The sequence below is a fragment of the Sarcophilus harrisii genome, chromosome 1, assembly GCF_902635505.1.
Source record: "Sarcophilus harrisii chromosome 1, mSarHar1.11, whole genome shotgun sequence".
Taxonomy (NCBI): domain Eukaryota; kingdom Metazoa; phylum Chordata; class Mammalia; order Dasyuromorphia; family Dasyuridae; genus Sarcophilus; species Sarcophilus harrisii.
In genome coordinates, this window is record NC_045426.1 from 137,999,803 (window position 1) to 138,012,559 (window position 12,757).

The 12,757-nt window shown below is 35.7% G+C and overlaps 1 protein-coding gene across 1 annotated transcript in view; it reads right to left on the reverse strand.

Annotated features, from left to right (window-relative positions):
- The window catches only part of HCN1 (hyperpolarization activated cyclic nucleotide gated potassium channel 1), a 614,406-nt gene extending 610,176 nt beyond the window's left edge, over positions 1-4,230 (reverse strand). The window contains exon 1 of the mRNA XM_031964829.1: positions 3,677-4,230. Within this exon, the coding sequence (XP_031820689.1) occupies positions 3,677-4,107 (431 nt within the window). The 5' untranslated portion in view covers positions 4,108-4,230. The remainder of the gene's footprint in view (positions 1-3,676) is intronic.
- Positions 4,231-12,757: the final 8,527 nt, after the last annotated feature.

Here is a 12,757-nt window from a genome sequence, read left to right on the forward strand (position 1 = left end):
TTAAAAATATCTATGTGCCATACACTATAGCAATGGGCATCCCAAAAATGACTGTGCCATCACAGAGTGATTATAGAATTAGCAATGGTCAAAAACAAATTTATTAGTATAAATACAGTAATATGAATATGAAATGTTACAGTATATGTCATAACAATTTAGGATTGGTAAGATTAAAGAACTTAAAACATGGCATCCTATTGTACAAAAACCAACTACAAAAGAAACCTTTTAGCTGATTAATCAGCTGCCAGTTTCTTATAAATAAAACACTAAGATAGCAGATAAATTTTCTAATTTTTAATTTAGTTTTCGTCATAATAGCATAATCTGCATCTTCCCTTTCATTTGGAGGAGAAGGGGACAAGCAGTGGTAGCATCACTTGTCTGGTGTTTATAGAGAGGAAAGTAGAGCTTCTTCTGCCCTACTTTTATGTTGGAAAGGATCACCTGTCAGACACAGCATTAGCACTCTCAGATTCTACAGCTGTGGAGTAAAAGAACCAGCTACTCCCACTTAACAGTATGTACACAGCTACAGCCTCCCCTCTTGTCACAGGTGGAAGTACATCAGTGTATGAATAGCAAAAATCTCTATCAAAATGGGCCATATCAGCTATTTTAGAATATCCATATTAATTTTTCTGTAACATATCCTAGAACAAGGGGTCTGTGGTACACAAAGCACTGTGCAATGACCATTAAGAGTGGTGGTCATAGTTTCCCCTACCATTTAAATAGGACACAAAAAAATCCAAGTACATACTCCTTATGCCTAATCAGTCCTTACTGACAAGACAATTAATTTGGTAAATTTCAATATTCTTATTGCTTAAATTACTTCATGGTAGTCAGTTAAGCATTTAAGGAACCATATGCATTTTGCTAAGAGCGTTATTTAGTACTAAAGTACATAAAATACTAAGAAGAAGGCCGCTTTATAATTTAACACTTTGGTCTTTTATTCAGGACTTATATAACTTTCATTTTTAAAAATAGCTTGTGCTACAAGACACTAAAAATTAAGTGTACATTACTGTATTATTACAGGTATTGACTGGGGGGGTGAGAGATTAAAAAATAAACTATCAATGTTTGGCAAAAAATAAGACAGTTGGATTTTGGGAAAATATAAAATATATGACTTATATTTCAAAAAACAAAAATAGGTATTCACATAATTTGCCTTCATCTATTTTTCTTCTTACCATTTATTAAATAACTACATTATAAGCCAATATTAAATATACTAAATTTATATGTTAATAGTAATGATAATAAATTTAATGCAAATCCACAAAAATGACAAATTTTTCCATTTATTCAAGAGAAAATTACCTAACTCAAAGTCTTACATTGACTCTTTCTATAGCTAGATGAAAATGTTGTGAAAGTGAATTGTTAGAAAGACATAATCTTATTCCATTTATTTAAAAAGAATGCTACTGTTGTACTGAAAAAAAGTACCTATTGGCATAGACAAAACAAAACAGAAAGAAAATAAAATCTCAACATTAAAAAAAGTAAAATAAATCTTTGGTAATGCTCAAATTTTAAGTGTATCATTCATTTACAGGAGTCTCAGATATCTCCCAATCTTTTCTGGATTTTAGCATGTTTTTACTTTGACAGTTTTATTCGCTCAAAACTTCAATATGCTTTTTTATATGTAAATGAATATAAATTAGTCAAGTGTTAATGTTTATTCTTTCTACTTAGACTGGATTGATACCACTTATATTTTAAAAACATATGTATACCCACCCAAAAAAAATTGATGTACATTTTAATGTAAGGGGAGATATTTTGTTTGCCTTTTTTTTTCCAGTACCCTTTTATGAAATAAAACAGGAAAATCCTTTCTCTTTGGGACAAGTACATTTCCAAGTTTAACAGATATATAAGTATATATCTGTGATGTAGCAAGTACATTTAATCATTCAACATACTTAATGTGAGTATCCTAGGCAAACAACTAAAGACTCTAATATAAAAGTTAATGGGTCTTTGCATTCCCTTCTACAGCCTTATCTATGTTCTTTCCAAAATCAGGCCCAGAAAATCACACACATGCCCAGGCTTACTAATGTTACTAATTTCTGAGATACGAATTTTTCGGAAGGCAAGGGCACTCCTAAGGTTGTACTTGGCAGTGGGCCGAATTTTCCGCAGCTTCTGCCATTCAGAACTATGGACAGCTCCTATTTAGGCTAAAATTTAAAAGTTTTTCCTTTTCTTTTCACACACACCTGGAGTGGTTTTCTTTGTTTTAAGGCTTCCAAAGCTGCTGAGGCGACATACTAATGTGTTTTCCACAAACTAGTTACTAAAAACAAACAGCTTACATTTATAATCAACAGATCTGAATAGAGTTGTTTTTAATCTCCTGCACAAAAGGGGGGAAAAATTGCTGACACTTAAAATCAGTGAACTATTCCCATTCATCTACATACAGAGATATATAAGAACTACATTTTGTTTTGTTTTGATACACTTTTTATTATTAAATGGAAAATCCTACATGTATCCAGAGGCTAACCTAAGTGGCTACAGGGTGTGTGCACACTAATAAAGAGGATCTTGTTTCACGACCTTCTCTAGACTATTTCCAGACAATATAAAGAGAACATTTCTATAATGCCAAGACCAGGAAGCTTTGTCCTTGGCTTGAATTCCACACTGGCAGAAGAGTTTAACAGCCTGCTCCTTGTCCTCCCTTCTTTCCCCAGATTTATCTTAAATTAGCTAACGTGAGGAGAACAAGATTTCTTAAACTGAGTCAGATTTGTAGTCAAGGTCAAATAAGGGTGTTGTTCAGTCTCGCTAGAGGGACTTTGGAAACGCCCCCTTTCCCTGCCTGGGGAACTTAATCTGAGCCTGAAGCTTCTTGTCACACTCGGGTTCGGTATACGTTTGGGTTTTGGATTGTCTTGAAAACTAAAGCCAGAGAAAGTCCAAATGTTTCTTAACCTTATATCGCACACTATCTTAAAGGAAGTTGGTGGCAAGATACCTTGTACACATAAAAATAGATATGTGTATGTACGTGTATATATGAATACATACATGTGTGTGTGTGAGATCTGCGGGAAAAGACCATCAAGACCTAAAGAGGCATGGTATCAGGTTCTTCATCTTCTCACCATGCTTCCCCAGCCTAACAGAAATGGCTTTCTTGGTCCCAAGTTACTTCCCTGGCAGGGATTGGTAAGGTAGGGAGTGGGGGGAGGAGGGGTAATCACGACCTATCTTAAAGAAAACATTCTAAAACCAACTACGCGCAGGGTAGTGTAGAGAGATTCTAGATGCCCTGAGCATCTCTCTGCCCCCTTAATCTACACTTTTCGTCTTCTTCAGGTAAAACTTTCCTTGCTTCCACTGAACCCTCTCTGATTTGTAGGTAGTTCTCGCTTCTCCTCCTCTAAAGTCTGAGGAAAAGAGACCGCTTTCGTAACAGTTGGTCAAGATTAAAGTGATGGTTCTACCCGAGACTTGCTAGAAACTAGTTGAAGAGAAGTGAGGCACTCCCAGCTATGGCAGTGGCAGGCACCACTACCCCACCCCGTCGCCAGCCCCCAGCCCAATCCCGGGGAGGGGGTGGAGGGACCTTCCTCCCAAGTGAGAGGAAGTGTATTTGAAGAAAGGTGGGGCAAGAACCAGACCCCCGCCCCCTCACCTGAAATCACTATAAGGGTGGATAATCCAGAAACCTGCAGTTTTAACCCTTTCCTGCTCCTTCTCCACTGCCTTCTGGCTGCCGAACATGCGGAGGGAGAATTTGTTGACGCCCGGCTGCAGCATGGAGGTGAATTGCCTTTGCATGAAGCCGTACTGCCGCCGGGGTCCCTCGGCATCTTCAAAGCCCACCACAGGCTCCTCGCCGCCGCCGGCGCCCGCGCCGCCACCGCTGCCCCCGTCCACCTTGAAGCACACGGAGTTGCCATGCTCCTTGGTGCTGCCGCCTCCGCCCCCCGCGGGGCTGCCCAGGTTCTTCTCAGCCGTTGCCCCCGAAGCGCCAGCCCCCGAGGCTGGAGCTTTCACCGGGAAGACGGTGTTGCCGTCGTCCCGGCTGCTGGATGAGGAGTTGGGCTTTCCAGCGCCTTCCATGGTTGGAGGACGTGGTCTGTGGGGGAGCGGAGCTCCAGGCTCACCGAAGGGAAAAGCAAAAGAAACAAAGTCAGAAGAGAACCTAGGCTTGCTGCCCCTTGCTCACTCTGGTTCCCCGTTTGGCTCCCGCCACCGCCGCCACAGCCGCCACCGCGGCGTTTGTGCCGCTGCTCTCGCTGCCGCTGAAGCGAGGCAAGCAGAGCCCAGGCTCCTGACTCTCTCCAGCCTGCCTCGCTTGGGCTGCTGCTTAGGCTGCCTCGCTCGTTCGGCTCTGCCTTCCCTTCGGCTGCCCTCTGCTGGTGGAAAAGAACTCTCTCCCTCTCTTTGGCTCCCTCCCTTCTCTCAACACTTTCTCCGGACTCCAGTGCGTGACATTGAGCTCAGGAGTCCTTGAAGATATCCATCCCCATACACACACACACACACACACACACACACACACACACACTTTTACATTTCAATAATATGAGGCAGTTTGTATCTACATGTTGGAGTGAGAGAAAGAAGCAGGTGCAGGACAAATGTTCACGTATCTGTGGGCGGGTGTGTGTTTATGTGTTAGAGCAAGAGACACACACAGGGCGTGTACGGCTGGGAGTCTTAAGGCAGAATGTTTGAGCAGTTAGAGAGATAGCTTGGGCATCTGTGATAGGAACACTGATAAAGACAACTTGGTGTGAGAAGGAGCTTTGAGAGTGGAAGGGAAGGCAGATATAACCTAGCTTATCACAGAAAGTGGAATAGGGCAGGAGGGTGAAAGGACTAACACTGGATGACCTCATGTGATCAGCTGCTTGTGGTTTTACAGATTAAGGACTTGTAACAGGGAAAAGACAACTGACCTCCTTCTATACTTCCTCCTATTCATCTTAGAAGAATCCTTATGAGCATAGAAAAGTTTTTTTTTTTTTCTTTTACCGGGGTCAAAATCCCTTTACTGGGATCCATTTTTCATATAGCCACCAGGAGGGGAAAAATGGATGATAGAGACCAATCATTCACTGACCTATCTTTAAGAATGAATTATGTAAGCAATGACACACTAAGGGGCATGTGTTGGCTGGCCAATATTCACCTAAGCCGCACTCAGAAATAGAGGCTCTTTCCAGCACATTTGTAAAATGGCTGAGAAAGCAATCAGGATATAAGACCCATATAAGGAAAGAAAAAAGAAAAATATTCATATAGCATATTAAAAGTACCAAAGGAATTTTTTTTACTAAATTATGGGAGACTAGAAAGATCAAATCAATCTCTCTCTCTCTCTCTCTCTCTCTCTCTCTCTCTCTCTCTCTCTCTCTCTCTCTCTCTTCCATGTGTGTGTTTTATCCTCCCTTCCTCTGCTATCAAAATAACAGAATTCAGGATATATTGATGAAAGGTCTATGATATAAAGCATACAAGGATAATTTTTGATAGTTAAACAAGCAAGCTTTATGAAGTTTTATAAGGCAAAACAAAAAGTAGGATAAGGTGCAGGTCATGAAATACTGGGTTAACAAGTAATAGGTGCTATGAAGGCACAGAGCAGGTAATGGACATCAAGTGTCTGAAACTAGAAAGAACTTGAAAATAACTTCCCTTGATTTACACTTCTGCTGGAAGTCCCTAGTATCTCATATCACAGAAAAGCTTTGTAACATCAAAAAATAAAGCAAATAGGTTACATTTTATTAAAAAGATCTGGTTATCTTTTGTTTATATTTAGTAAGAATATAATAATCCTTCAGTGATAGAGGAAAACTTCACCAATTAAATGTACTTGTTATAATGTAATTTTCATTAAAACAGCTGTTCCTTTTCTTCTGGCCAGCTGCTGAATATTTTTTACATCAACATTTAATAGTAGTGTGCTCTAAACACAGACTGGGAAGTTATTTTGGCTGAGTTTTGCTGAGTTTCAAGGTCTATACAAATCTACTATGACAACCCAATTGCATTCTAAGGACTCAAAACATTGTTCAGAAATTTCCCCATAATACTTTGTTGAGACAAACTATATTACATATTTTATTCCCCTAAAGTTTAATCTAAGTTATATTTTGTTAGTTATTAATACATAAAATCAAAGAAAAAACACTATTAAAACCAGTTTGACTTTATACAAATTAACTTTAATTTGCAAATAAGTCAAAGACATAGTCTTTCGGTGCTACTTATTGGTAGCTGATTAGGATAGGTGGAGTTTTTGAAGAAAATAAAAATACAAAAGTTTTCTGGAAGAAAAAAGACTCTTTGAAAGTGAATATAGAAAGAGGTTTGAATCTAAGAAATGGAGAAAAAAGGAAGAACTTGATTTTTTGAGTGAGAAAGAGAGAGAAAGAAAGAGAGAGAAAGAGAGACAGAAAGAGAGAGAGAGAGAGAAAGGTATAAAATACTTAACTGTATTTTAGTGTATTAACAAAATTATTCATCTGAATTCAGCTCTTTGGAGAGTATGCAACCATCTTTATTTGATTCTTCTAGATTTGGGTTCAGAATATAAATTGAATCAAATTGGACTAGAGAATAAGATTATGTGTTCATAATACTCTGAGCAGAGAATAGATGAAGTCCATCTCCAAACATCTTTTATACAAATGTTATCTTGCACTCACACCAATAGACCAGGGTCTTCTTCCACTCATCTCTCTCCCTCAGTCCATGTCTTGACCATAACAGATAATTTTTTAATGTACTTTGATATGCATCCTGGTATAGTAGAAAGAGTACTGAATTTGTACAGATGGCTCACAGCTCTATCTGGGATTGGCAACTAAACAGACAATTGTATAACTTTAGGTAAGTCACAGAACCTGTCAGAATTTCAGCCCCTTCCTATATAAAAAGGAGAAAATAATTATTTATCCTACCTGTCCCTTAGAGTTGTTGTGAGGGAAAGTGCTTGATAAACTTGGTAAAATAAATGAGTTATTATTATTATTATAGGTTTATTGATTGAACTCTTTAGAAGAAATTAGATGAGAATTTTCTTCTAAATAATTTAGTAAATGGAAATTCTGTCATTTTTAATGCTGTGCCATTTAACAGTGAAGATGTCAAAATGCCTCAGCATTTTAGAAGAATCAAACTCATGCAATCTTTAGAGAAAATCAATTATAAACTGTAAATCTAATGTATTATTTCATGAAAATGTCATATCGGTACTTGTATGCTTTTCAGCATATACAAGGACTGTGCATCTTTTAAACTGTTCCTTTCTCCTTTAATACTCTGGTTAAGATCACATTTCAGGCAGTAGCAGAAGATTAATATGAATCTAAAATAAAATCTCTATGCAGACGCAAGCATATGTGAAATGAGACCAAAAAGATAGATAGGGAGGCTTGAATTTTGACAACTTACTGAAGAATCCTAAATGAAACTTAGAGACACGAGAGATATAACATATCTGAACCCTCAAAAAGCCTGAAGTACAAGTTATTTATTTGTAAGGAAAGGTGTTTTAAATGTCTTTTTATCCTTTGAAAAAAAGCTGATATAAAGGGGGGAAAAGAAAGACAATGGATTAAAAGATAATTCACCAGCAAGTATTTTCCAGAATCTCTGAAATTAAAATTAAGAAACATCAGAGCTTAAAAAGAACTGATTTTAAAGTTAAGAAAAGCATTTTTTCCTTTTGCGTTTAATTGTGTTTAATTATTAATGATTGACATAAATAATATTTGATAAATTGATTTACATAACAAACATTTACAAAACACTTTATGTAGATTATCTCATTTGTTCCTACCAATAATCCTATAAAGTAGGCATTATAGGTGTTAGTATCATCTTTATTTAACAGATGAGAAAACTGAGGGTTGGAGGTTAAGTGATTTGTCCTTTTCCAAGGTTAAACAAGTAGTGAATGTTAGGGCCAGTCTTCTTGATTCAAATCTCACATGCCCAAATGGCCTTTCCATATGATTTGAGCTAATATTCCTTGGTTTAGTGTTTCCACCAATTAGAATGTGAATTCCATAAGACTATTTGTATCTTGAGATCTTAGCAAGATACTTTGCACATAAAAACTTAACAAATGCTTTATTCATTCATCTCACAAAGTCCATGGAAAGTTAATGCGATGTTGTTGGTAGTATGTGTTTGGCTATTGTTAATAATTGTGAGGTCTGTAGATTTTAAAGATTTCAGTTCCTTTTAATAAAACCAACTCATTTTAGAGTTCTGACTTGTTAGATCAAGGTAGACCTTCTGCCTTAACTCTAAAACATTCCAGGTTGTTCTGTCGGTCTAACTTTGTGGTTTACCAGTCAATAACAAATATGTTAATCTCAAATTATGTTTCCAGGTGTTTTAATACGTCCAAAGTGTATGTGGTTGCCTTATCATCCAGTAGATCGTTTCTACATAAGATAGTTTAAAGGATTTTAATGCCCTTACAAAGTTTCTGAACTACAACAATTCAGGGAATTCCATTTTTTCTTGTCATTTCAAAGTTATCCCAATAGATTACCATCCACAGCAAAATGTTAGGAAAAGAGTAGTATGCTCTTGTAAAAGAGGATTATAACGTTTGCAGACTGTGAAGGAATGAGTCAACAAAATCTGCTGAAAGGGATTATAATGTAGGGGTTATGAATTTCCTCTTATCTGAGTCACCAACAATTGGTAACACCTTCAGTGTCAATTTTTTTTTTTTTTTTTTTTTTTTGCTTTCATCTGATTCAGAAATGAGATACTGGTTGAATTGTTTTGTATTTATTTCCAAAAAATGGTGATGGATTTACACTGATCTATTTATACTCCCTCCTCTGCTCATTTTTGTTAGCAATGGCATGCATTTATCAGAACTGTTGTCCTGGATTATTAGTCTCTCCCCTCAGTGCTCAGTGTAATGCCAAGCATATAATAGACACCTAATAAATGTTTTATCTATTTATATATCTATCTATATGTGCAAATATACACATATAAATATATATACATATATACATACATATATATGGGTATACATATATTCAAAGAATACTTTTTGAATTAAAACGATAACTCTTGTCTCTGAAATTAAGTAATATTGGAACAAATATTTTTAATGCAATTACTAAATATTTTAGTTGGTTTCCTTTCTAATCTACAAATTTTTCAAATGTTTATAAATGGAAGTATAAATAAGGAAAATAACTTTTTTTAAGCTAAAGATTTTTTATGCATTTCTTACTGGTTTCTGTAAAACTTTTATGTGATATTTGAAACTAATAAAAAATAATAATCAAAGTATATTGAATCAGAAAAGTAACATTTACAACTGATCAGCAATAATTATTGAATGGCTACTATGTGAAAGTCTATGTAGGGCCTGCATAATACAAACAGACATTAACTTCAATGAATTTAGGAAAAAGTGACAAATTATATCTTGGAAATAAATAACGATGACCTCCTTAGATGTAGAATTCACACTTATAAATCTTTTGTTCTTATTTAGGTCAGACCCTTTAGGTCAGATATTTCAAATATCATTACCCTCAGTTATACATGAAGAAACTGAGACTCAGAGAGATGGCATGATTTGCCAAAGGCCACAGAGTCTCAAGCTACAGAGTTGGCACTAGAACTCAGGGAAAGATTGCTGTTGACATCAGAACTCAGTGTGAATTCAAGTTCTATCCTACATTTATGATCTTAGGCAACCAGTTAACTTTTCTGAGACTCAGCTTCCTCATCTGTCAGATAAAGGGGACTGAATTAGATCATCTCTTCTAATTTAAATCTATGATACTATTATTATAAATTAATGCTTATTTTGAAAAGAATTTCATGAAGTTTTAAGTAGGATCTAGTAATATGTGAAATGAAACAAGTGACATATATGCCTGATTTTTTGAATTCAGAAAAAAATTAACTGTCTAAATTTTCAAATGAAATCATGTGTTACAGAATCACAAGGTGAGATTTAAAAACAAATCATTAAATAGAGACAGAAATGATTGAGCTAATATTGTCATTTGATAGCATCTAAGTGAGAAGAGGGTCTGAAGATTATGCTTTTTTAACATCACAATAAAATTTTATATTTTCACAAAAGAGTCCATGTTCTCATTCCCTTATACTGAAAATAAAGCACTTATACATGAAGAAAGACCTCATTTACATCATAAAGCCAATAAATGATTCTGACTTATTTTTCTCCAGAGCCTTCCTTCACTAGAGAAGTTTCCACAAAGGTATATGCCAATGACCAATGTTAATAGAAAAATCTTGAAAGGTTAGAGAGATGTTTCTGCATTATAAGCTGTCAATATAAGACTAGTACCAAAGTCAAGAGAATTGAGTTAATAAAGAAATGTCTATGACATGAAATGATTTTCCATCACTTATATCCAAGGAATAATTTACTTTGCTAGCAGGAACAGTGTCTTTGTGAAAGTGGTTCTCCATGCAAATTTCTCCAGAAACTTGATTTATTTTCATCATCTTTGTCATCATTGTTCATCCTTTGTACTCAAAGAGGACCAATTGTAGGATGATGTTGGAATCAAGGTACAGTATGTCCAAATGTAGCTAATCAGTCCAAGCTTGGAAGGCTCTACCACAGGTCATGTACAAATAGTCATAAATGAACATCAGGTATAAAGTTATCTCTAGATTTGTGAATCTCACATTTCCTTTGTGCTACTGTGATTCTGCTTTGCTCACAGAGCACAGTCCCTTTTTTGATGTGAGCATGCCTACATAGTCCTGTGTCAATGTCTGCCAATTGATGCTAAAGTTCTTTGGAGAGACCTCGAAAGTGTCTTTTTTTGTATCACTTCTTCTGACTTCTGTGTGAGATCTTGCCTTGTCCAAGTTCTCCATAAAATAGCTTCTTGGGTATATATACATTTGACATTCAGACTATTTGTCCAGAAACACTAACATTTTAATAATCATTTACTAGATGCCTTTTGTGTTCATTAAAAATTTTTAGAACTTTATGAGGACATAATAAGGTGGTAGTCTTGTCTTTACAATAGCATGCTTTTGAAAAATGAAGAAAAAATAGATAACTTCACGTTCTTGATCCTATCACTTTTATAAATGGCAATTGTCTTGTTTTTTAATTTATAGAATGAAACTATTTTCCTTTTAAATCTACCTTACACTTAAGATGGACCTTGATTTGACTAACTTCATTGTTATAGTATTTGATGAAAATCTTATTTCCCCAATCCTTCCCTTAATCTTTCAGTGAGGAAAATATTCCAATCTATGTTTCCAACCTTTATGCTTTTGCAGTTCTTTAGTTCACCCTTGCTTTCTTGTCCCTAATCTGAGGTTATTGTCACTGAGCTGATTATCCAGTCAGGGAGGATTTAATTCATGCAGAATGAGATATTTGAATTAACCATTGGGTGGCATTGTATTTTATTTTCCAGTCTTGGACTCTTAAATCACTCTAGCATGAGCCTTTAGTTAGAATAGTCTTTTGCAGCAGGCTGCAGTGTTATACACTGGCCACTAGAGAGCACTCTAACCTGTAAATACCTAGGTCATTGTTATCACTCCTTTACTCACCAACTCACAGGGGCTTTCATGTGCTTGGCTCTTGGAAAAGATTTCTAAAAATTAGGAGATAAAATGAAAATTTCATAAAATAAGATTTATTCTTTTGCTTGTAGCCCCCACCCCTTAGTAATATTCTACTTTCTCAGGTAACTATCATTTCCATGATATACATAGATTTAAATAATTAGTATGATATGAATTTAGCCAATTCTACATGGAATAAAGTGAAAAGAAAAATAGACAAAATAGTCTTATGAAGACAAAAATAATCACTAACTCTCTTCTTCACTCAGTGTTTTTCCCAGTGTAAATGATGTTAGAGAGTAAACATTGTTAGTAAATATCTCATAGGCTTAAAAAATGCAATGAGAGGGAAGTGCTTGCTCACCATTCTCAGGCTCTTGGATAAAAGATTCTTAGGGAGATGAGATTTTTCTTCTTTCCATCTATTGTAAATCATACTTCAACATTGTATAAAGTACTCATCAGACTCTGGGTGGTTTTGGTTGTGATACCATTTTTTCCTCCATTCAGCCCTTAGTCACTGTGACTTCTTCAGTTTTTCAAATGGAAATCCAGGATAATGAAAGTGCAAATAGTGTCTCTTTTATACTGTTGGGTTCACTTGTTTAAAAGCAGTCTTTTGTGATCTTGAGACTATCCCATTTCTTTTGTTGTCATTTTCACAAGGAAGACTAGGGGAAACTTATTCAATCTTGGTGAAAGGTTTCAGGGCTCTCGATGCCTTTAGTGGTTCTAAACATTTATTTCATAAACAAACTACCAAATTTGGCTTGCTTCTGGCTTCTAAAAAGTAGCTACTAGTGACATTATATTTACTCTAACTAAACTTTGACCTGTATGAAAAGATGTTGAATTTTACCTTCCTTGCTTTGAAAAAACAGTACATATTTTTGGTTGATGGGTGGGTTTTGAGTTTGAAAGATCTTTACAATCAAGCAATAAGAAGGAAGTCAGAAAGTTCATAGAGTTCAGTTTAAACCATCATAGTCCACTATAAACACCTACAGGGAAGGAATCTCATTATATATTATTTTTCCTTCTTCTCTAGATTGATCCCTTCTTTCTATGAGGTCTTAGTTTCAGTCAGCTTCCTTTTTGCCTAAATTAGATATCATTTCTGTTTCTATATGTACCAGGA